General features: G+C 38.2%; 1 protein-coding gene across 3 annotated transcripts in view; it reads left to right on the top strand.

Annotated features, from left to right (window-relative positions):
- The window catches only part of IKZF3 (IKAROS family zinc finger 3), a 52745-nt gene extending 27327 nt beyond the window's left edge, over positions 1–25418 (top strand). For 2 of the 3 annotated variants that reach the window (XM_034756153.1, XM_034756151.1), the window contains exons 4-8: positions 505–765; positions 1496–1663; positions 4897–5013; positions 14080–14196; positions 20467–25418. In XM_034756153.1, the coding sequence (XP_034612044.1) occupies positions 505–765; positions 1496–1663; positions 4897–5013; positions 14080–14196; positions 20467–21170 (1367 nt within the window). In that variant the 3' untranslated portion in view covers positions 21171–25418. The remainder of the gene's footprint in view (positions 1–504; positions 766–1495; positions 1664–4896; positions 5014–14079; positions 14197–20466) is intronic. The other variant, XM_034756154.1, reaches the window with a different exon arrangement.
- Positions 25419–25896: the final 478 nt, after the last annotated feature.

The following is a 25896-nucleotide window of genomic DNA, read 5'->3' as shown; positions in this document are numbered from 1 at the left end:
CAATATAGGAACAGCAGAATTGCATACTGGATCACACCTGTGGTCCACCTAGTCAAGTGGCAAGCACCAAATGCTTCAGAGGAAGGGGCAAGATTCCCCTGTATTCTTGGCCTCAATGACACTCTGAGGCAATAATTTCTATAATCTAATTATGTATTATGTGAACAAATATTTTCTTTTATATACTGTACAGTATGTATAATGTAATAACAATTTGATATATAGTGTATCATGTATTTATATAGCTTAGAAGTAAAATATCCCCAAATATAATTAATATATATAACTTTTGTAAAGGTAATTTCTTTAAGATCATCACTATAAATGCAAGATCCACGAGGACTGATGTCTTAACTGTATTTAATTATTGTTGTGGATTTACGTCAAACATGCAGAGTTATTTTAAACATTTTTATATTAAATTAGCTGATGTGGATTTGTTTTAGAGAGACATTATAGCTTCTAACATAATTTTTCATTTTGTGCTTTATTGTTCACCTGCAGATGACTTGGTTAAAGTGAAGGGTGAATACAGTGAAAGAGAAGAGAGTGCTTTGAATTCAGAGCCTATGGAAAATACAGAAGAATCTGAAATACCTTACAGCTATCCAAGAGAATATAATGAATATGAGAGCATTAAACTGGAGAGACATTCTGGTTCATATGACAACATCAGGCCAACTAGTGGAAAGATGAACTGCGATGTCTGTGGATTAGCCTGCATTAGCCTCAATGTCTTGATGGTCCACAAGCGTAGCCACACTGGTAAATATCTGTATATTATCCTTAAAAGAGCTACATTTTGATAGCATATGATTTGAGTGTGGTCTAGTGATTAAAAGGGTAGCGAGAATCACAGCTCTTTGTTCCATTCCTGAACCTGCAAATATGACCTTGGGCAAGTCACTTAATCTTTCTGTGCCTCTCTTTACCCATCTGCCTAATGAGTACAATCGTATTTACATATCGCATCGGGGTTGAATGTTTGTAAAAGCATGTTTGTGAAGTGTTTTGAGAATTTTGGATGAAAGGCACTAGCACTTCGTCATGTAAATACTTCTTAGTCAGTCAAAAACCAGGAGTCAAGCTGCTTTGCTGGTTGCGGCATCTTGCTGGTATGTCATGCTTCTCCTTATACCATACCTTAATACGAAGTCAACTATCATAATAGGTACAGACTGGGAAGAATTAAAAATATTTTTTTCCCTGCAAATTCTCAACATATTAGAATCAACTTCCTCAAGAAAATTTATTTCCAGTCAACAGAAAAGCTATACATTTGGAATATTTCTCATAAACGGACACATTGTGCCAAATTCTGCCCCCAGCTTCCCAAGTAACTTTACACTGAGGTTAACAGGAGTGGTGTGTGTGTCCCAGGGCAGAATTTGATCCAGTATCTCATTCTTTCCTCCTCTAACAAGGAAAGGGTGAGGGGCTGGAGGTGATATCCATATAAATATTTAATGTCCTTTTTTTTCAATGTCATTTTAAGGTGAACGGCCATTCCAGTGTAATCAGTGCGGAGCGTCCTTTACTCAGAAGGGTAACCTCCTCCGCCACATTAAACTACATACAGGGGAAAAACCTTTTAAATGTCATCTTTGCAGCTATGCCTGCCAAAGGAGAGATGCACTAACAGGTCACTTAAGGACACATTCTGGTAAGTGACTACAGAGACACTTAGGTGTTGTAAATGTGTGTCACTAGGACATCAGTTGTGGAAAATAGAAAGGGTTAATCAATAAGGTTTAATCTGCCAATCGGATTCTGGAAACCTAACAATTTGCAATGACCTCTAATTCTATATATGGTACATTCCATATAGGGGCTCAGTTCTGCTCTTTGCTGCACGGATGTGCTAGTGAGGAAAAAGGCTGTAGGAAGCCTTTCTTTCAGGAGAGAATACTATGAGAGAGAGACCCAGTTACTCCACTTGTTTGCACTGCATAACATCTAGGTATGGCCTCTCCGTTAGGAGATGTGGCCATGCCATCAGACTCTCAGTTTTTATAGTTGCAGTAAACTATACTCCAGTAGGGCTTTCTCTCATTCTTGTCTATTAGAGCTATCCTGTCCTGGATCATCAGAATGGCCCCGGGAGAATACCCAGGGCTGGTGTCACTCAACTACCAAATAAGACTTGCCCTTTTTAGTGCCTTTCATCTGAATATCTTAAAGAGTTTAACAAATGTTAATCACTTTTTTCAACATCCCATTAACATATTATATCCATTTTACAGATTGGGAAATGGAGGCACAAAGCTGGGGGTGACTTGTCCCAACACTGCAAGTCACTCAGAAACCTAGGGATAGAACCCATATGTTCTAATTCCTAATCCTGCTCTTTAACAATCAGATCACACTTCTCCTTTTTATTTTTATATGTCCTTCATGTATTACATAGAGGTTTAGAAAAAAAGCTTTTTGAATGACAGATACTATCTATGTACTACCGTATGCAGAAAAAAAGTTTAACCTTACAAAGAATCAAAGTTAAAAATGAGATTATTTTACATGGATAAACAAGGTTCTGATTTGACATTGACCCAGATCAACAAAACTACATGTCCTCATCAAGACTCACATAAAAATATCATGCTTCAAACACATCTTAATCAACAATGCAGCAACTCTCTTTGGCACAGCTGCCAAACAATATGTGAACTAATAACCTTACAATCGGAAGCTGTTTGTGATTAAAATTGTTCTGAGAAGCCTGTTAGTGACTAATTAAAAGATGTTAAAATCTTTAAATAAATAAACAAAGGCCCTAATTATACAGGGTTTTGGGGTTGTTGGTTTTTGTACTGGTATAGAGTGCACCCCCCCAATATATATGTGTTGTACTGATTCAAGAAGGGGTTTGCACCTATGTGCCTTTGAACTTATCTACACATAGAGTGGCACTAGTTTAACTTAAGGGATGCTTTAGTCCAGTGGTTCCCAAAATGTTACAGGGGGTTCTCAGGAAAACATTCCCTAATGGCGGACAGAGCTGTCCCTAGGGACCCCGGACAGCACGGGGCCAGCAGCCTGGAGCCCCTGGACTTCCAAGAGCTAAGCAGATCAAAGCAAGCATATCTAGCATACTGAGGAGATTTAAACTTCAAGACTCCTTATAAGAAATGGAAAGGGAGGTAGATATTTTTTGCTGTTTTTAAAATTAAATAGGCAGGTAGTATTGTTTTTAAAATTATTATGAAGAACAAGTTTAAGCTTTGTTGTAATGTGTGTTGTTTGCCTGGACTGCTCAAGCCCTGAATGCATATGTAGGAGGAACTCTTTGAGTTGGCTTCTTAAATACCTTCCTACTGTTTCACATCTGATACTCCTTGATGAAACACAGGAGCCTTGTCTTATAACAGGCTTATTCAAAGTGATACAAGCTACGGAAGTGAGATCTAGGAAGCGTGTTGCCATTTTCATAATGTAATAAAAATAATGTAATTATAAATAATAATAGTGTGTAATAAGCATGTCATAAAAACAAATTTTATATTTCCAAGATCACTGCTTTTATAATTTATACTCAGGTAAAGGAGAAAATCCCTGGAAATATTCATTTTTAGGAGGGGGTTTGCGAGACTTGACATTTTAGTGAAAGGGGTTCACAGGTTGTTAAAGTTTGGAAACCACTGCTTTAGACTAATTCAATTAAAGCAGTGTAAAGGCTGTATGGATACTTTTATTTCAGTTTAAACCAGGTTTATTTCAGCTTATCTTAAATTGATTACGAATATGTTTAACCTACATTGAAATAAGCCACTCTGAAACTGAAATAAGAGCATCCATATGAGGGCTTCCACTGGTTTTACTAACCCTATTTAAGTAAATCAGTATAAGGTTAAGTAACAATGATTCAAGTCCCGTTTCACACAAGTGTAGTGTCTCTATGTTAGGGGGTTATGCTAAGAGAAGCCAGTGCTTAAGAGTAGGGTACTAGGAATCAGAGCTCTTAGGTTTTGTTCCTGATTCTGCAAATGTGGAGGCTAACTTATGAAAGTCTGATCCTAAGAGCACTGCCTCATGTAATCTTAGGATGTGAAATGCATTAAGGATAACTGAACAGTTCTGACATGCTAAGGATGAACAAAGAGAGACTCTTTATTCTTCCAAGAGGGAGAAGATAACATCTGAATAGATCTTTTAAAAGCAACATGCTAATTAAATGATAATAATTTACATTAGTGGTGTTAGCATGGTATCAACAGATATGTATCTATTGCATATTTATTTTATATTCTATCAGGAAAAGTCTACCATTCAAAGTGCTGTATTCATTTTGTTAAAACTGTGCCTAGTTAGAAAATATCAGACATATTTTAGCAATTATTTATAAATTTACTAACATAAAATTACTATCCTAAGGTGAATTCATATCCCATACACCATAAATTTGATTGATCTGCAGAGTTTGGGTGAGAACAGAATCTAGACCTTGACCTGTGAGCAGTCTGCAGGGTTCCAGTAATGCGTTTCTGCAGTTATGATATCAGAATTTGGGCTATATGAATCTGTAAATCCAGGTCCAGTAACCCCTTTGGTCTGCCCCTGTAGGCCCATTTTCCAGCCTACTTGACACAAATTTCAGCTGCATGCAGTGCAGAAGCTCTCTGGCAGATATTCCATCACTGTAGTAGGGTACTGCTGGACTTAAGTAATGAAGAGGGCCATGTATGGACCCTCCATACCGGGGTGAATTTCACCCTTAGTTAACCTTGATTTCATAGTAATAATAATAATAATTAATAATAGTTATCAATTATATAGGAATTTAAGGCATTCCCCAAGTGTTAAATTGAGAGTTATCAGTAATTATGTGCTCATATGCCAGGAAGGCAGTGTTTCATCAGTCTCATGTGGTTATTTTATCCTGCCATCTTTTCTTTCTAGTGGAGAAGCCCTACAAATGTGAGTTTTGTGGAAGGAGTTACAAGCAGAGAAGCTCATTAGAGGAGCATAAAGAGCGATGTCGTACTTACTTGCAGAGCACTGGCATGTGTGAGGCTGGTAAGTTTATCAGATTACAGTGCTTGTCTTTGTATGTTACAGTGCCTTAAAAAGGGCATCTGGCAAACTGATAATTTGAAGCCTGAAAACCGTTTTCACTACAATCATTTGTAGTAACCTAAGGGACTGCAGATCTTATAAAAAGGTCTAGTTTAATGCACCCCTCAGGCAGCTAGTTAAAGAACGCTTTTATTTTAATTTTTCATTTCACTGTTACTTTCAAAAAACATCCAGAATTCTTCATACACAGCATTTCTGTAGGTGACACACACATTCAATTAAATTAGTCCTACACTAATACTATTATGTGGTTTATTTCACTGGATGAGTTGCTGCTGGTATTTCATTACAGCAATTGTTTGCATGTGTTAGTCCATTCAGAGCTATTTTTCAGTAGATTAATATTTGCTGTTTGATACCATCATAATCAGTTAGAATTTGTTAGTGTTTCAAACTGCAAAAGTATAGGGCTAGGAGATGGAAATGGGGTGGGGATTCTGACACTCTCTTGATGGACCAGCCTCTAATGTAGAGATAAGTTTAGATGGAAAATATTGAATAATAAACAAGGAGATAGAAATATGCATATTATGTGAACATAAAAAATCCATGTTCCATTTGCTCACTTTCAGGCACGCTGAAGGGGGCCCATATGTTATACTTGGCTTTTGAAGGAAAATGGGAAAATTGAGGTACAGGCAATTGATTATGAGTTGCTACTTGGAGAGGAGGTCAACTGATTGAACTTAGTTTTGTAATTTTAAATAATTGACACAGCATTCAGAGCCAGAGTAGAGATTCTTTTTATTGTTCTAAATTGAAACAAAATAAAATAAAAATAACTTTCTTGTGATAGTGTCTAAGTAGTTTAATGACTGAAAACAACCTTTTGTGAATGCAGGCAAACTAATTTTACATTCATGTAGTCTCTATATTGGTCAGTGACTTGAATTCCTTTAGTTATTTTGAAGTGAAGTTTGTCACCTGATTTAAAAGTTAATTTCCAATAATAGTTTGGAACTTCTGCTTTCCTTTTCAATACTCCAATACTGGATTTCAGAAAATATTTCAGTGACAAAAGTAACAACAATAATACTCTCTCTTTCTATAGCTCTTTTCATCAGAGAATTTCAAAACATAAAATAAATTAAGCCTCACAACATCCCTAGGAGGTAGGAAAATATAATTATCCTCATTTTACACAGGCATAGAGAGATTGTGACATGCTGAAAGTTTACAGAACTAGTCAGTAGCAGATCTGAGTCTAAAACCTCAGCATTCTGGCTCCCATTCTCCTGCTGTTATAGGTAGGAACTTCCTGCCTTGAAAAGTGAACATAAAGTATCAAGCTTCTAATTTTTGGTTCTGATTTTGAAAAAGATGTTTCTTTTCAAACAAAGAGTTTAAGTGCATGTTTTCCTCCGATAAAATATGAAAATTTTAAAATTTAAAATAAGGATTAAAAAACTTCTTTTATGTGAATAATAATAATAAATAATAAAGTTACGGAATTAACATGGGCACTTCAAACATAACAAAATTCTTGTCGGGATATGGCTATCAAGAAAAAATATTCAGCTATTTTAGACCCTATTTCTGCAAGCAGGACCACAAAGGTAAGCCCTTGCACTCACGGAGCCCCACTGATTTATTAGGACTCTGCAATGGGTGCAGGGATGCCTCCCCACCTTGCAGAGCTGCTTGCAGGTTTGGCCGTTAGTGTGCAAAAAAAAAATTCAGGAAATGATGATTTATCAAAGTTAATTAGTGCTTCATAGAGTGTTTTCCTTTTTGCGCACAAAGAAATGTGTTAAGTATCAGTAAAAGTAAATGGTTAACTGAGTGTGTCAGCAAGTTGTGATTTTCATGAGAACCTGTACATACCATAACTGCAGTTTTATGTTACAAGGTACACTCACATGGTAGCAATCACATTGAGATGCCCACCACAGGGAAATTGAGGCATGGAAACTTTATACCTACTGTAGATTTCTGCTTTATAGTCGTTCCCACCATTTGTATTCACTTCAGAATGGCAACTTTTCACTTATCCATAATCTGTGAAATACAGTGCTAAAGTAGTACGGTAAGCCATAAATTGGTCATAGAGGAAATATAAATTTCCAGTACAGCATTATGTATCGGTATACTCTGCCTTTAAGGCCTCACACCTTAAAAAATATTGCAGCGTTTTTTAGTGGCATTGTAAGATTCTGAAAAACAGGAACTCTAATCTTGCTGAGGCATTTCTATTCAATTCTCTGCTGTTAGGCACTGTATTAGATGGCATATTCTGCCCTCGTTCCACACGTGGAACGTGCATTGATCACAATGGCTGATATGCAAAAAGATTCACCTTACATTTGTCAACATTTCAGAAGTTTCCACCTCAATGTGGCATTTCCCCCCCACTGGTTGAGACAGCAAGAGCAAAATCTTGAAATGTCATATCATTGCTCCTCTTACCCGTAACCCTGCTGCTGCTATTGTGATGATTATTATTTATTACAGTGGTGTCCAGAAGGCCTAAGTAATACAAGGGTCTCATTATAATAGGTGCAAAAACACATAGTAAAAGACAGTCTCTATCCAGAAAAGCTGTACACCCTAATTTAAGACAAGATGCAGCAAAGGGTGTAATAAATAAATGGAGGAAACTGTGCGGGGAGGATGAGGATAATAGTAATAGGAACATATGATTATGTAGACCGGCCATGGGAACAATTATATGATTTCCATATGGTGCTTCAAGGAGATACATTACAGTGTTGCTCTGACATTTTTAGACATTCAGGATAATATTCAAAAATACCTAAGAGACGTTGGGCTCCTAAATCTCACTTTCAAAAGTGATTTTAGGTATTTAGGTGCCTTAGTCTCATCAAAAGACAATGAGGTTTAGGTTCCTAAGTGCCTACGTCTCTTTTGAAAATGGGATTCAGGCTTCTACATCACTTCAGCCCTTTTGAAAATGTTATCCTTAGTCTAAGAACTGGATGAATATTGTGATTTGTACTTAAATGGATCCGATTTTTCTATTTACTCTCTTCTATGAAAACCAGAGCCGAGTAAGACCAAGACCTGTGTTCTCTGGAGTAAAAGCCAGAAATTCACTCTGGCTTGGAGAGGAACTAAATAGACTCCAGGAGCAGACAATATACTTCATAACAATTTTCCTCAAGATAGATCCATGTTTTGATTACCAAGTCTATTCCCGCTGCTTTCAGGAGGATAAAATCTGCAGGCCGATCCCATTTTTTTCTCATCCTTCTCCAATAGTTGCATCTTGTTACTAACTTCTAAATGCAAATGTTAACCTTCTTTTATTAAAAAAATAAACTAAAAACAAACATACAAACATATAATTTCCCTGAGGTACGCAGGCTCTCTACAAAGCTTGGAGAATATTTATTCTTTTTAATGACTCCTGGACAAAGTCCATATATGTAAAGTTAAATTCCAAAAGTTAAAAGTAATATCCGGGGACTGGGAGGCCTGTAAGTGTCTTACACTCTTAATGCCTCAGTTTATCTCTAAAATATCTATAAGATTTACTGCACCTATCTTTCCAGAAGATTGTGAGGCTTAATTATTGTTTATAAAGCTCTTTGAGATCACTGGGGGAAAAACACAACACAGTAGTAATAATAGTATCAGAAGCAGCAGCAACAGCAGAATACAAGGTGTATTATGGAAACCTAATGTATCCCTTAAAAGTTGTATCAGACTGTTCATAGAACTACAATTGAAAGAAATGAACTGAGAAAAAGGCAAATAAAAAAAAAACAGAACTCTAGTTAAACAGAATTTTCAGCAATCTTCAGTTCATCCATTCTTTTAAATTTTTAAATAATTTCTCATTGCATTTTAGTATTCTACTTGCTCAGAATGTGGCATTATAACAATATTGCTGAAAAAAGATTTTATGTAACAGTATTGTTAGAATTTAGCTCAGTCCTTGATAACAATCTCTGATCACACCGTTTTCTTAGCACAATAACCCACCTCTATGTTCCACTCTCCATTATTTAGTGACCACACAGTAGATGTGACAGGAAGCAATGCCTCTAATTTGAGCTTCATTTAGCACTTCAGGGTTTGCTAACGATGCCCACATGCACTAAAAAGTATAGTCACAGTGTGACAGAAACCACATTGTGGAAACAATTCATTACAGGCCAAATGATAAAATATCAATGTTCATGACTGGAAGAAAAGGACCAACTCCCTCTATTTCTACAGCATGGTAGTAGACAGTAAAGCTTACTAGAGACAGTGCTCTCTTAAGAAATTAGTATAATGAGTCTCTGCTCTCTTAAGAAATTAGAATAACGAGTCTAATGGTTATAGCAAAAGTGGTAGTCAGTAATGAAAAATAGCTCACATGTATGTAATGCTTTTCATCCCAAAATGTTTTTTAAACAAAGGACTAACACTGAAATGCGCACACACTTACACCTGAAATGCAAACACTGATAGAGTGGATAACAGCATTTATAAGCACGAAACAGATGTCTAAGACATTAAGTGAAGAATGCCATAACCAATTGCGACCTCAGGGAGAGTTTAATTGAAAATGGTCAGGACACTAGAGCTAACACTGTCCTACTCTTGGGTAGAAGACCATGATCAGAAACTTGGCTTTACATTTCACCTGAAAGACAGCTCCTCAGTGTTTGTAACACCATGCTAGGGCATTGATTAGTAAAGATTCAGAGGGAAAAATAATACCTAATGAATCTCCAACACTTCCTGCAGCACCCTTGGGAGTTTTTATGGTGCTGACCCATCCAAAGATGAACCATGGCCAACATTATTTGATTTGAATGACATATCAAGACCACAATCTAAAGTAGTATAACTTCATTAAGAGTCTAGGTTTTCGATCATACTGTTCAGTTACTCTCTATGTAACCCTGGGCAAGTCATCTGCCATTTCCTTGTGCCTCTGTCAAGCCATCCAGAAATCAGTTTTCAGATGGTTGCTGATTTAAATCTAGATCCTTCTGAGCCATCCTAGGTCAATAAGTGACAAAACAACAAAAACAAAAAAAGATTCATGGTGTATTTAGATTATATTATTAACTACATGTTGAAATGACAGAGTTTCTACTTGAAACATCAAGTGTATAAAGTACCAGACTAGGAGTCAGGAGATGTGGGTTCCAGTCCTAAAGACTGGCCAAAAACTGACCAACTGCAATTGCAGTCACTTTAGAAGACACGTTGCCTCTTTGAGCCTGAGTTTCTTCATCTATACAATGGACATAAAGATACTTACCTACCTTTGAGAAGTGTTTTGTGATCTTTGGATGAGGAAAAATGCTGCATAACTGCTAAGTATTATTCTTTATTAATTAAATGGACAAGAATGAACAGGCAGATGGGATCATCTCAGGCCAGCCTTTAGACAGGGAGAGCTGCAATGATAAGGTGTGGGATAGCTGAGCCTATGCTTGTACGCCTCTGCTACAGAAACAAACATATTGTTTTTCTAGAACTACATTTTGAAGAGGTTGCAAATATATTTTGCAGCCCATATTTTGCAGTTTCTTAAAAACAAAGGGCTACTAGCATGTGGAAGAAAAACTTAAAATCATGAGACACAACAGTGTAGAAAACTGACATTTGCAGATGACCCAGAACATACTATGTAGGTCAATATTTAGTGTCTCTTCAGCAATCTCTTCTCTGCACAGAATATTAGCGTCACCCAGCAGGAAGCTACATGTCTACCATTTTAGACTGTAGTGTAGTAAGGTTCCATCAGTGGTAAATAAATGGCATTGATAAAACCAATTTGACATCAAGATGCTAAGGATAACTCCCAATATAGGTCTTGGGCTGAGTAAAACATCTTGTATTCACCGTTTCTTGCTTCTAGAGTTCTACCAATAGATACATAAGGTAGATCTGAGACTGTATATTAAAAAACACCACCACCAAAAACTGATGAGAGGATACTAGGAAAGACTTAGAGGCATAGGAGGAATAAAAGAAAATAGAAAAAGCAAACAAACCAAGAGCTGTGAACAGGAAAGAAATAAACAAGTAAGCAGTACTGTTATCACATATTTATTGTGCCCTCTTTTGCGTTGATATTTTTCATTCCAGTGAAAAGCTTCTGGGTATAAAAAGTGACCATAGTTTAAAACATAATCCTTAACTTGTTTTTATTCAAGAGAGATGTGGGTTGCTGAGTTTCTTTTCCTTATTAATAGCAAACTGCCTTGTATAGTGATCCTGTCAAAATCAAAAGCTTACTGGGTTTAGGATGATTCAGAACTTGGATAGGAGGTCTCCAAAGATAACCCAGGGTGCCATACGGAGTGGTGCTGGGGATTTAGTAGGGGGTGCTCTTCCCCCTGAATTAGTATCAAACCAAATGCCCCAGCATGATGCTAAGGCGTATTGTGTTGCTGAATGTGACAGCATTTGGATGAGATGTAAGCTGACATTAAAGATCCCATTGCACTATTTGCAAGAGTTAACCCAAAGATCCTGGCCAAAATCCAACTTGGGTAATTAAATTTTGCCTACTTAACTTTCTCTTGCAGTTTCAACTGATTCTGGTATTCTTCTTCACTTCCCCACTTCAACTGCTATGTTGTGTTTGTATACTCTTTCACCCCAGAGGCAGCTGCATTTTAGCGGTTGATAAAGTGATCTCTGTTTATAGTATGTATATGTTTCTTAAGTTTGTTTAGCATGTTGTGATCCTTTGGATTGAAAATAATCACAATATAAAGGCAAGGTATTATCATCTTTAAAACACTGTGATTGTGTTCACTTGTGGGCCTGATTTATCATGTAAATCAATGGAGGTACACTTACATAAAACCAGAGTAACACAATGGAGATACAGACCCTGTTATTCCATCCATTCTGAGTCATATATATAGCTAGATTTCATGGCAGGAGCAGTTTGATACTTAACACTTGTGAAGCACTTTACATTTTCAAAACGCTGTAAAAACATTGACAAACTAAATAGTCATGGCTGAGGCTTGGTGAGTCATGGTTAGTACTGATTGAAATACATCCAATATCAATAACAGTAACAGTAAACATGTAAGGTTTAACTTATTTTTAAATGTCAGAAAAATACTGCACAATAGCTTAAAGGAGGACGATATTGCACTTTTGTTTTCACAGCCATATTTTACATTATTTCTACTGCTGTATTTTTAGCAAATAGACTAATTTAGGTCTAATACTTTATAAACTGCACTTAATTGGTCTGCAGTATCCAAATGCTTATGTATCCTCCATTTATGATAAGACTTCTCTCCTGTCTAGGCAAGGTGCCAAATCTTATGGTATCCATGTGACATATTATAACATTTAAATTGTCCGTTTACAGTGAGGTCATCCCACAGCCCAACCTGCTGTGTGACCTTGGGCACGTTACTTCCCTTCCACCCTTTGTCCATCTTGTCCATTTAGATTGTAAGGTCTTTGGGGCACAGTCTGTCTCTAATATGTTTGTTTAGTTTCTACCCTGGTGTGGCCCTAATCTTGGGCTGGGTCTACACTACCCGCCTGAATCGGCGAGTAGAAATCGACCTCTCGGGGATCGATTTATCGCGTCCCATCGGGACGCGACAGTCAATCCCTGAATCGACGCTCTTACTCCACCAGCGGAGGTGGGAGTAAGCGCTGTTGACGGGAAGCCGCAGAGGTCGATTTTGCCGCTGTCCCTACAGCGGGGTAAGTCGGCTGCGATACGTCGAATTCAGCTACGCTATTCGCGTAGCTGAATTTGCGTATCTTAAATCGACCCCCCCCGTAGTGTAGATGTAGCCTTGGTTAGTGCCTCTTAGTGGTGCTCTAATACATATCACCAGGGCCGGCACAACCCATTAGGCGACCTAGGCGGTCGCCTAGGGTGCTACAATTTGGGGGGCAGAGACCACAGCGGTATTTCGGCGGCGGGACCTTCCGCTGCGTCTGTGGGGGGCGGCATTTTGGGGCGGGACCTTCCGCCGCCTAGGACGGCAGAAAAGCTGGCGGCACTCCTGCATATCACTAATAATAATACCTGTCCCTGAGGAGAAAACACGAATTTGGTGGCTAGAGCAGTTAAAATCAGAACGAGACTGGCAATACTGGGTTGAGGTGACAAACAGGTAGTCATGGCTGGTCCAGTTCATAGTTCTGGAGAAATTTTATGAGGTTGAGAGTATCCACAGTGTGTGAATGTGTGACAGTGGGCACTGGTTAGTCTTACTCTGGAAAATGGTAAGTTTCTTAAAATGGCCAAGAGCCACAGCACTAGATGAACAGACACACACTGAGTATTCCTAAATTTCAGAAATTCTAGGCAGTTTAAATAGTTTTAAATAGATCTGAATAGCTAATGATAAACCTACAGGCGATGCATAGATGGAGGGTGCACGGTGAATTTCAGTTGTAACAAACAGAAAAAATGTAAGACTAGATAACAGATTTTTTCTAGAAACTGGAAAAAAATTGGGAATGGGAGACAGTATTGTAAGGCTATTTTAAAAAATGTAAAATTTATAGGAAGATTTTATGTTTCTTTGTTGCTAGCATACTAATGACCCCAGTTTCTGAGCAGTATTATTAAAATACTTGCACTCTTTTGATAATATAACATAGGGATGTATCTTTTTTTAAGCTGTCTTGAAGAATTTTGTTGGTCTGCAGCTGTCACATAGTGTTACTCAGAATCAAAAGGAAAGCCGAGCAGGGCTTATATCTCCATCTGTATTTTGTAACCAACCACGTCCAGCCTGTTTATTTTACACTTCCTCTTGCTAATGAAGATATTGGTTTTGTATGGGTTATGCTCTCCTGCACGAGCTTAAGACTGCAAGATTTGTGTGCGTTTCTGTGCTTGGTTCCACTGACCGCAACTGGTGCCCAAGACGCAAGGAACAAGAACAACAGAAAAACAACAAAACAAGTTTACATCAGATCTCCAGACTGTTTCCTTCCAGTTACTGTGGCAAACTCCGGAGATTAAACCATTCATCTCTTCCTTTTTTTTTTTTTTTTTTTTTTTAACCTGCGTGTGTTTTCTTTTCACATTTTCCAAACTAGCAAGCGTGGAGGCAAGGCACATCAAAGCAGAGATGGGGACTGAAAGAGCACTCGTGCTGGACAGGTTAGCAAGCAACGTGGCAAAGCGAAAAAGTTCAATGCCTCAGAAATTTATTGGTAAGAATAAAAAGTCTTTTCACATGCAGCAGTTAACTGTGTGAGGGCTGGTAACCAACAGGTACAATAGCAGTACTTGTTATGAAGGGCCCTTTCTAGTCCATCATGTATTTAAATAAGGTAACTTCTGCTTTCCTGCTGTACTTCTACTTACTGATTATAGGTATTTGATAAACAAGAGAAATTGTTCAATTAGATAAATGACAAATAGATCTGAATTCATACTGTATTTTGTGTACTTGTTGTGTTAGTGTTTGCATGGTTAATAAATATACATTTTGAGGGGGAGGGGGGGTTGTTTTGGAGCTGTGTGTGTGTGTGTGTGAAAACCTTTGTACCAGGGTTTTACTGGGGAAGAATCAGAGGGCTTGATCCTGTTAGGGGCGAGTACCTTGAACTCTCATCATAGTCAATGGAAGTCGAAAGTGCTCAGTACCTCCTTGCAGGAGGCATACGGCACAGCAGAATAGAGCCCAAAGACAGAAAATTATTAAATTTTTAAACATTTGAATCTGAATGATAGGGTCAACCCCTTTCTTGTTCTGGTTAAAAAAATGTGGCCACAATACATTTCCATAGAATTTACTTTGGGTTTAATTTTATAAAATCAATGTTTGGCGAATTGGAAATCTTAAATAGCAAGGTCTCACATCATTTGTTGTTTTCTTTAATGACTGTTTATAAAATTGCTTTCATTTCATTTCAGTTTTACTGAATCTTGAGCTTTCAAAATGAGATTATAAACAAATGATCACAGAAAAATATTTGACTCTAATTTATACCACTGGTGTACTAAAATATCCCTGATGTTTTCTGCAGAAATCAAAATAAGTTTAAAACAAATTTCTCTTTGCCAAGTAGCCTGCTGAATCTGGGTAGATAGTACTAGTAATAATACTTATCTCATAGGTAGCTAGATTTGTTTCAAGTTTAAATAAAAAAAATATGCACTGTGGTATTTTAATTAAAATAGCTAACCAATCAAAGGTATCGTTTTTAAATAATCCTCTATATCTGAGTTTGATGGCAGATCCTGTTTCTCAGCAGTGTTTGATGCTGTTATCTCTGTCTGTTGGTCATAGTTATTTATTTTGCACTATATGAAGTTGTATTTGAGCTCAAGAGTTTAATTAGCCTGCAGTTATGCAACATTGCTACAAATAATGTCTTATTCATAAATTTTCCAGAGGGATATATGTGGTACAGGATGCTTAATTTTCTTAATATACATTTTCTGTTGCAAATACTGGCCTCTGTAGTAATTTACATTCACACTCACAGAAGAGAAAGAAACAGGATAGTAACAGAAATCATCTGCCAGAACTTGAGCAATCCATTTTCATACAGTCTGATCTGCACCCTGCATAGAGGGATACTAAGGATGTTTCTTGAAATTCTGGGCCCAAATTTTCAAATCTGGATACCAAAGGGTAGGCTCCTAAGTAAAAATTTAGACATCTAAATAAAAGTGACCTGGTTTTCAAAGGTACTGAGCACCTATAGCACCCTATTGGTTTCAGTGGAAACTTGTGAACTTTCATCACCCCAGAAAAACAAGCCACTTTTACATAGGCACCTAAATATGGATTTAGGACCCTAACTTTAGGTACCCAGGTTTGAAAATATTGGCCTTGGGGATTAGGCCTTGCAGGCCATACTGTGATTCCTAAAATGCTGTTCAAGTTCTTTAGCTCTTCTTTTTGATATTGAGAGCAGTCTCAGATTTTTGTCATCATAATTCATTGGGGGTGTGATTTTGCAAAGTGCTAAACACTCTTGCCCAGTGCAACAAAGAACTTAATCCTTGATTCAGTAAACCACTTAAGCACGTGTTGAACTTTTCATTAGAACTTAAGCACGTGGTTAAAGTTAAGCATGAGCTGAAGTGCTTTGCTCAGCACTTTGCAGGATGGAGCCCTTTTTATTCTATTGTAATGCTTCATTGATATAGTTTATTAACAGTGCAAGCTGACACAGTGGTATAAAGAAGTGTTTGGGGGGGATAAAGTTGGGGGCACTGGAGACATTCTTTTAGTGATATCAGAGTAATTGAGTTCTGAAACATGCTGTTTCTCTAGAACGTCTGCTACAGGCATGACGTTGTTGGGTAATAAGTGAAAAAAGCATGAGTCACTCACTCCCTTTTATTCTCGAGTGGCATGTTTGCAGCAGCAGTCTGTCCGACCTTGACTTGACTTTTGTGACTTCTTGAACTATATGTGCAGGAGGAAAAATCTCCCAGGACAGTTTTGTGATTTCTTGGGAAACCAAGTTCTCAGAAGGGTGCTGATTTTTCATTTCCTCAGGAAGGAGGGATAAGGAGATGTAAACCAACAGGCCAGCCTAGGCTCATTTCTATGAAAGAAGTTTACTAACAAGAAAAACTATTAAATCATCTGTTGACGCCTCTTAAACATGGTGACACTGCAGACTCTCACCCTTTCTGTAGGACAAATTCTGGCCCATCACGTACATGGCTCTAAAAGATTATGTATCACATTCTGACCAGCAGTGACCTCATTGTGTCAATCAGTGGTTCTCAATCTATTTATCATTGTGGGCCGCATTGTGGGCTGCAGGTTGAGAACCACAGTATCCCCCAACTAAACCCTCACACAAACCCCTATGCTCCACGCCCTCTGCCCAGAGAGACCTCCACAGAGTGGGGCCAGGAGCGGAGAGCTGGATGGGGGGCAGGGACCCCAACGCTCACCATGCGGGGCCCCAAGACCCGGACCTGCTGTGCGGGGCGCTGCCCGGACACTGAGCCCCACCATGTGGGGCTGTGTGGCAGCTAGCTGCCTGGAGCTCACTGCGCAGCAGGGCAGCTGGGAGTCTGGAGCCCATGGCTTTTAGCACACAGCTGAGATGGGCCGCAGCTGTGTGCTAATTGGCCCGCAGGTAGAGAACCACTGGTGCAAATAATTTGTGTGGGTATGTGCAGTTGCAGTTGCCAGGATATATATGAATGTACATGAACAAACCATACCCTGGACTCCTAAAACTTACCTGAGACCTTCCCTTCATGGCTCCTGTTGCAGAGGTTCTGCCTTTGGCCTTTCCGTGGGTTTTGGGAGAACAGCTGTTGCACTCCCCATCTTCCTGACAGATTTCTAATGTGTACTTCTGTGCACCAAAATTGTAGTATTTAGCACCTTGTAATTACCACTTCAGTTAGCCATTTTTTCTAGTTGTATGTTAAGTGGAACTGATACCCAGGAAAAGGAATATAGCTTGGTAGGCAAATCTTTCAATTAAACTTGCTTGTCTTTTGAATAGAATATACATTGGGGTAGATCCTCAGATGTTGTAAATCAGAGTAGCTCTATTGAAATCAATTAAGCTGTGCCAGTTTATACAACTACCCATATGGCTCATTTTGGGCAACTTCTTTTTGAGAGCAGTATTAAAAATATCTTTCTCCCCAGTGGTAAATGTGCTAGTACCGTTTTGAAACTTCAGCAAATACCGCCAGCTCTCTGTGTGAAGTAACTAATGAAAAATGGTCTGCCTTGGTTAGCAGAGCAACAGGAAGTAGGTTCACTCCCTTTTTCCAGTGTCCACACCTCATCATGTCACAAAAATCTGCATACTGCTGTAGAGTAAGCATCACTGAGCAGCAACGGGCGATGTGTTTGCGTTATATGATCGTGTGAATTCTGAAGGGGAAAGTTTTGCATTGCACTGAGGTGAAAAAGATAAACTGGGGAAAGATGTTTCTTAAATTGTGTAGTAGCTAGCTTTGTAAATCAACAGCAGAAGAGAATGTAGGCTTGGTTCTTAATTTGCTGTTTCACAGTAACTGTGTGGTATTTCCTTTGGGAGCAATAGCAACTTAACTCACAGTAATCTCTTGCACTGTCCCACAATGCTGCAATAAATAAAATTGTATCACTACTTTATGCCCTAATTAATCTTCTTCACTTTATTCCATTGCTCTTGTGCACGCTTGCCTTTTCCTAATCTACTCTTCTTTTCTTTCACCCCGTCTTGTTGCTGTCTTAATGGGGCAAAGTTTGAGCTGCCTTTTGTCTCCTTTTAAGCAAAGGCTTAAGTGTTGTTGAGTTAGAACACAACAAAACCAGTGGAACTCCATCCGTTTGCCTATAATGTTTTGTTATCATTTGATATGATGTAAATGCAATGAAGAATATACACTTATTAATTTTTCTGACATTTAGTGCCTTCAATAATGAGATCTAATAATAATTCAACTTACTATATTATTTAATATGTAACACCTTTCATCCCAAAGTGCTTAACAAACTTAATAACCTAATAAATACATGTAGGAATCATTCACTCACCACTGTTTATGGTGTGGAATATGGAAGCTTTTTAAAGGTGCACAACACATGACATCCCTATTTATGTCAGGGGAGTGAAGTGGGATATTCTATCTAATTGAACTATCATATGGAATTTTAGGGAAGCAGAATGGAATTAACTAAGTGGGAATTTGAACAGGGCCTGAGGGCTCGCATATCTATTGGGAAAAGTAGTGCCAGATCATTAATGACCACAAGAGGGCAGGACATTTGTTTCAAGTCTTATTTCAATGACTGCTGAGCTTTTTAACAGGAGTTTCATAGTAAGGTTCTGTATATTTTTGCTCTTGTTATTTTTTATTTCAGTTTTGATTAAACCTTTCATTTGTCTAGAACTGGTATTATGAGTCATTCAAATGTGTTATACCATTTTTGTTCCCTCTGAATAGAAGTTGGATCACAAGTTTTGCTGAGGGTTGGAAGCAGTTACATTCTTGTGGTTCACTAACCTTTTTTATAAAAGTGTTTTATAAAAGAAACGTGAGCTGCTGGTTTTGCTGTCTTTGCAGTGAAACCTGGTGAGTTTCATATACATTGAGTCATAGTGTCTACAGGTGACTGATAAACATCTGTACTATTCAAGTTACCGTAACTCAGAGATTAGTGGATCTGATGTTTGCAAGTCACTTGCATGTGAACATTCAGGCTTGTCCATTTTCTTAACTATGAAAGATTGTAAGTTTCATTTAACCACAGAATTCAGTTACTTATTTCTAGACATCCACAAAAGAGTTACTTCAGTCTTTTTTGGAGTGCAGCTTTCTTCCTTCTTTGCACCTGGCACACAAAGGGTCAGGGCCATGGCTCCACCCACGCTAACCTTCCTTGTCCCATACCTTGCTAGCAGGGCTATGAGGAGAGTTTCAGTTGTGTAGCCCCTCTGCTCTCTCCCCATTCCCTTGATGCTTGGATGAGTACAATGTGTGCAGCATTAACATAGTCAGGGCAGAGGCGGGCTTTGCTCCCCTGTGCAACTGCATTAGAGATAGTCATAATCTAGCCAGATGTAATGTAATGTAATGTTCCAAAAGAATACATTATCTCTACTTATATGGCTGCCAATACTGTATTATCTGAGAACCTTCACTGAGTTAAAAGGAAACAATTCCAGTCCAAGGAGAGCTATATTATGCCACAGTCTAGGTTGGGAATATGCATAATTTTTTGTTAATTTTAATGTATTAAAATACAATGGGCGTAATTCTCCAATGTAATTCTACAGTTTTACACCCAGGTAACATCATGAAGAATCAGACCCAATAAGAACAAACGAGCTGCAAAAAGAAAGCTTAAGTGAGGGTTCCCATGCAAAGAAATGTAAAAAGATTAAGTGCAATCATCCCAGAATTATGCCTATGTAATCTTATTGAAGAGGCCTTCCAACTACTTAATTTATATATAAAGCAATGAATGGTATAAGAACAGCCATACTGGGTCAGACCAAAGATCCATCTAGCCCAGTATTCTGTCTTCTGACAGTGGCCAGTTTACCCTCCCTGTCACAGAAGAGTACAATTTCTCAGGAGATGATCAAAGAGCTAGAGGGAATGTTCTCAGGACCTGCTGTGGATTTTGTTTATTGACTAATTGACTTTTTTGCCTGTTTTGTTTTTCATAAATCAATTTTCACATGATTTTATGTAAAGATGAAGGAAACAAATCCTTGACGATCTTTCCTAAAATCTTTACCTTAAATCCCAGAACCATCAAGCTCAGTGATGGATTGGCCAGCAAGTTGCTTAACTAACTTCTCTATTGCTCCATTTCCTATGGGCTTGTGCAAAAGTCAGTTTACTTACATAAACAGCATCCCTGCCCCAAAGAGCATACAGCTAAATTCAAATGTTTCCTTTTCATCGACTACTGCTATTTAGAAAAGGATCCTAGAGTTTCAATACTTTTACAATCCACTCAGTAATTCAGTTTCTTTCCTCTCTTGTAGGTGAGAAGCGACATAGCTTTGACATTAATTACAATTCCAGTTTCTTGTATGAAAAGGAAAGCGAAATGATGCAAGGACGTATGATGGACCAGGCCATAAATAATGCGATCAGCTATCTTGGAGCAGAAGCACTGCGTCCCCTTGTACAAACCCCACCAGCTCCCACTTCTGAGATGGTCCCTGTCATCAGCAGCTTGTATCCCATACCACTCACCCGCTCTGAAATGTCAAATGGCAATCCACAAGACACAGAGAAGAGCCATGTCCACCTTAGAGACAAAAGTTTGTCTTCTGACAGAGGCCTTTCCCCAAACAATAGTGGCCAAGACTCCACAGATACTGATAGCAACCATGAGGAGCGCCAGAGTCACACCTACCATCAAAACCAAATGATCCCCTCCCAGGTCCGCAATGGCCTCCAATCCTTGAAGGAGCTGCCAAGGCCATATGACATAATCAAGCCACCAACCATATGCCCACGTGATGCCTTTAAGGTTATCAATAAGGAAGGTGACGTCATCGGGGTCTACAGATGTGACCATTGTCGTGTCTTGTTTTTGGATTATGTGATGTTCACCATTCATATGGGATGCCACGGATTCCGTGATCCTTTCGAATGCAACATGTGTGGGTACAGAAGCCAAGACAGATATGAGTTCTCCTCACATATAGCACGAGGAGAGCACAGAGTGGTCCTGAAGTAAAAGGATTGATTTTCCAAGAGACCAAAGGATCTGTTTTAGATTTGTTTGTTTTTTAAATTTGACTAAAAAAATTGCTTAAATATTTTTTGTGCCAATTCTAAAAATGTTAGTGTCCCTCGTAGTAGCAAAGTACTGATGGGGCTTTTTATTTGTTACTCGAAATGCAGTATTCTGTAGCATCTGTGCCTAGATACTGTGGTGACTGGCACTATATATAAATACCAAAGATTGGCAGATACAGATTTTGTATGAACTTTATTTTTGTGAAAATTAATAGCAACTTAAGATATGTTTTTAAATATTTTAACATGTATTTTTGTTAGAACATTGCTTCCAGTAATAGCAAAATGGCAATCTAGCTGTATTCTGAGTGAAATACGAAGTCAAATATTGATGTCATAATTCTCATAAAAAAAAGTTGAAATTCAGCACAAAAGATTGTCCATCCTTACTGCCCTTTCAGAACCACTGTATTCCAACCAGTAACACACAAGAGACACTTTCTGTTAGTGTTTCAATTCCTGAGGTATTCCTAAACTGGCCAAATTATTGAAACAGGGAAAACACATATCTGGGCAGATCGTATCAAATAACTTTTAAATGTTTCCCCCCAAAGTCTTAAAGAGTGTGTTGTCTCACCACACTTTGCTTTTGCTTACCCCACTCTGTTTACTTTCTTTAAAATCTCTCCCCACTCACCTCTTACTCAGTAATATCAAAATAAGCCATGTGAGCTATTTGGGGTTTGGGTTTTTTTAACTGGGTACGCTTTTGGGATACCCATCGAGACCCTTTGTTGGCTTGCCCCTAAATTCTGGAGGAAATCCTGCTTTTCATTGATGGATCATGCATGTGTCTTTCTAACAGAACAAAATTGCAATGAGACTAAGACCCGATTCTGCTTCCATTGACATCAATATCAAAACTCACACTGACTTCACCTGGTGCAGGAGCAGTCTCTAAAATAGCAACGGGCAGACAAAATGCTCATTAAGGCAAATGGGATTTTTGCTTATCAAGGGCTGCAGGATTGGGCAGTATGAGGTTACTGTAACTCAGGGAGAGAACAGAGAAGATAACAGATAGAACAAATAACACGGAAACTTTTTGATTTAGAAAGCAATTTTCTAATGAAAGTGTACTGAATGTGAAAATAAAGGTCCCGAGTCTCCTCTCACTTGTGTTACACCTGTGTGAGAGGAAAGCTAGGCTCAAAATGTATTGGATCAGACGCTATTCTCATTTACATCCATGTAACCTCACTGATGGCCATGAGGTTGCTTAGATGAGCATAGAATTTGACTCAATATATTTCGGATTTAGCGTTGCCAAGTAGAATCTTAGTGTCCTGGCAGATATTAGCAGTAGCTACCGTGAGAATCTTCATGTAAGAATGTGTGGGAGCGGACAATTCAATCACACTTTCTGGTTTACATGGGGATATCCCTTGGAGTGAAATGTGCTATTTTGCAAAATGAGTATTTACGATTACTTTGAAGACAGTTTTTAAAATAGTTCTTTTAATCTAATCATTGTTCTGCAGCTGTATTATTAGTCACTGTGCTGAAGATGTGAATATGATAATTTTGCTGAGTGTATGTTTATTTTTTTTAAATCTTTTATATACTGTAGAGTTAGATGTGTTCTGCTGGATTTTTTCATCCAGTGAGTATTTGGTCTGAGCACTTATTTTGTACTTTTTCAGTGTTGTGTCAACTGCTATGTAATGTGTTTCACTTTTTTCCACGGAGCAAAAGTGGGAGCTAGTGTTCTGAATAGAGGACTGAGTGTCAGGAAATACGGAATTCTAATTCTGCCTCTGACACTGGCTCCTTCTGTGATCTTGGACAAATCACTTCACCTTTCCCTGACTTATTTTCCTCGTGTAAAAAGGGATGATAATATTTTCTCTGCCTGATAGGGGTATGTGTGAAGATTAATAAAATTAATGTTTGTAAAATGCTATGAAGTTGAAAAGTACTATATAAGTGCTATAATTTTTGTGCAGAGTGGGGAAGGTATTTTTGTCCATTTGTGTTCAATTTGTAGATACATAGTTGTAAAATACTTTTATGAATCCCTTTGTGGTAGAAAACTTCTTATTGCCAGGGACATTTTTAGTGAGCTGGGTGGATGCCCCTCCTATCCCAAAACACCCGTGCCACAGCACTACTACAAAACCTTCAGTTGAGTTACTCTTGACTTACAGAAGATCTGTAAAATCAGATAGAGGACATTAGGTCCAGGCTCAGTATATTTGGAAATACTTTGGAGGGGTCTCTTACAACAGGAGGTTGCCTAAAAAGGGTGGGGCAGAAACATACTGTATTCTTCTTTATTTCCTGTCCTAAATTACTGTGAGCTGATAAACGGTTTCTACATTTCATTCCAAAGACGGCTGTATTTTCATGCACACCGTAGAAAAAATGTTTCTCATTAGGGTTAAACAAAATCATTTAGAAAGATTAATAAGAAAAAGTACAAATAGTGAAGTGTTACCTAGTCATTAGCACAGGAAACACCTTGAATTACTGCATGTATATTACATCAAATACCACCAGCTTCTTTCTCACGCCACCATAGAATCCTTGAAGATTACTTTGCCCAGAATTTACTCTCCCACTCTTCACTTCTTGTTCGGCTAGGCAGGGCTTCAACCACCTACCCACCCAGTATTTCCCAGATAAAGTGAGCAATCAACCACTGAGCCTGTGAAAAGTTCAATTTGAGCTACATTGACAGTTTTTTGAAAGAGACGTTTCACAGTATCTGCCCCTAGTAGGCAGACTTTTCTCACCACTGCTCAGGCAAAGAAGTGTTGTTAAGATATACTGCACCAAAAGAAATTGTTCATAGCCGTTTTCTGGGCCCAATGAGCAGTGTATTTTAATGAGTACCTTTTATCTGCCATGTAAATCCTCATTGACTTCATGAGTGTGTGTTTGGCACTACTCCCACTTGGGCCCAGGACTGCGTTAATCACATATTGGCACTGAAGCTGGAGGAGTACAGTGCCGAGCACCGCTGCTTTCCATTTAAATCAGGATTTGTCCCCTAATTGGCATAAAATTGAGCAGATTGAAGCTTACCTCATCTTTAATTTGGAGGGGTAGCTCACAGACACTAAAGATCCCATCTTGCAATGCTCCATCTTGATCTCAGCAACCTTCCACTGGATCAAAAGGAAAGATTGCATGGTGAAGCACGTAGTCTGTTTGGGCCATGTCTGTTTCTCAGAAAGAAGGTGGATCACATCGCTGGATACTGAGAGTCACATTTAGCTTGCAAGGTACATTTTGCCAACCCCTGCAGCAAAGAGTTCAAACGCCAGAGTTGAAAAACCCATTGATGACTTTGCAAAATTACCTGAACTGCAAAATGAAAAACCTTTGCAAACTGTTGCTAGCCTAATTTGTTCTACTGGCCTATTTTAACACTGCTGGTTCAGTTGATTTCAGTATGAAAACACATTTTGCATAGACATTTTTCTGAAATGCAGCCTGATCAACAGTTTTCTTTGTCTCAGTCAATTCTTTGTTGTACTAACTGATAAATTGCACACATACAAAACATTGATGTGGTTTTTGAAATTTTATTGTCTCATTAAGGAATAAATGCTATTTTTTGTTTATAATTTTACTGAATTTTTGAAGGACAGGCCTACCCAAAGAATATCTAATATTTATAATTGCTAAAGAAGTTTCAGCAGATATAACAAATAGATGTAATGCAATTCTGTGTTTGTAAAAGGCCTAGCATAATGGGGCCTTGATCCCTGATTGGTGCTTTTAGATGCTACAAAACTCAAGTAATAATAATGCTCTATATGTTGAATAAATTTTTGTATTTAATTAAGACAAATTAAGTCAGATAGGCAGCCCCCAGATTCCAAATGTTGAGAATTTGTCTTTTTAAGCTTTAATCTATCATATTTCATATTTATAAATCAAGAAATTGTGATTAAACATATGGTCAATATGCAGGTTATGTATTATACCCTTATGCGTGAGTTTAATGGCTATGGTTAACAGAATGTTAAATAGTTTATTAATATAATTCTGTTAAACGTAGAGTTTTAACTATAATTTAAGCTACTCTTCTTATTGTGGAAAAAATATACCAGTATTCAACTCTAGTTAATGTATATATTATATACACCTCTACCTCGATATAACGCTGTCCTCGGGAGCCAAAAAATCTTACCGCATTATAGGTGAAACCACGTTATATTGAACTTGCTTTGATCCGCCGGAGTGCGCAGCCCCGCCCCCCCCCCCCCCCCCCCCCCCAGAGCACTGCTTTACCGCGTTATATCTGAATTCGTGTTATATTGGGTTGCATTATATCGGGGTAGAGGTGTATATACAAAAAAAGGAGCCCTTGTTTGACCTTTTGGATTTATATTGTTCATTCCCTGTGTTCCAAGCAAATCAAGGATAGGCACATAAAGATGGATAACAGGCCAAATTCTGCCCTGGGATACACACAAGTAATTCCCACCAAATTCTCTGGGACTTTTGTGTGCATATTTCTGAAGGCAGAGTTTGGCCCTTAGTTTGTCACCCAGTATATTAAGAATCTCCATTCCCTTTTGGATCTATATTACTGAAGCTAGGTTGGCCTTGGAGATAGTTCACAGGAAGCAAAAACCCCACTAGTTGATTTGCCAGTGGAAAATAAAGTATGCTGTAAATGTTAGCAGCTGATTTGAAGAATAGAAATTCCA

The sequence above is a fragment of the Trachemys scripta genome, chromosome 23, assembly GCF_013100865.1.
Source record: "Trachemys scripta elegans isolate TJP31775 chromosome 23, CAS_Tse_1.0, whole genome shotgun sequence".
Classification (NCBI taxonomy): Eukaryota; Metazoa; Chordata; order Testudines; family Emydidae; genus Trachemys; species Trachemys scripta.
This window is presented reverse-complemented; position numbering and strand designations above follow the sequence as displayed.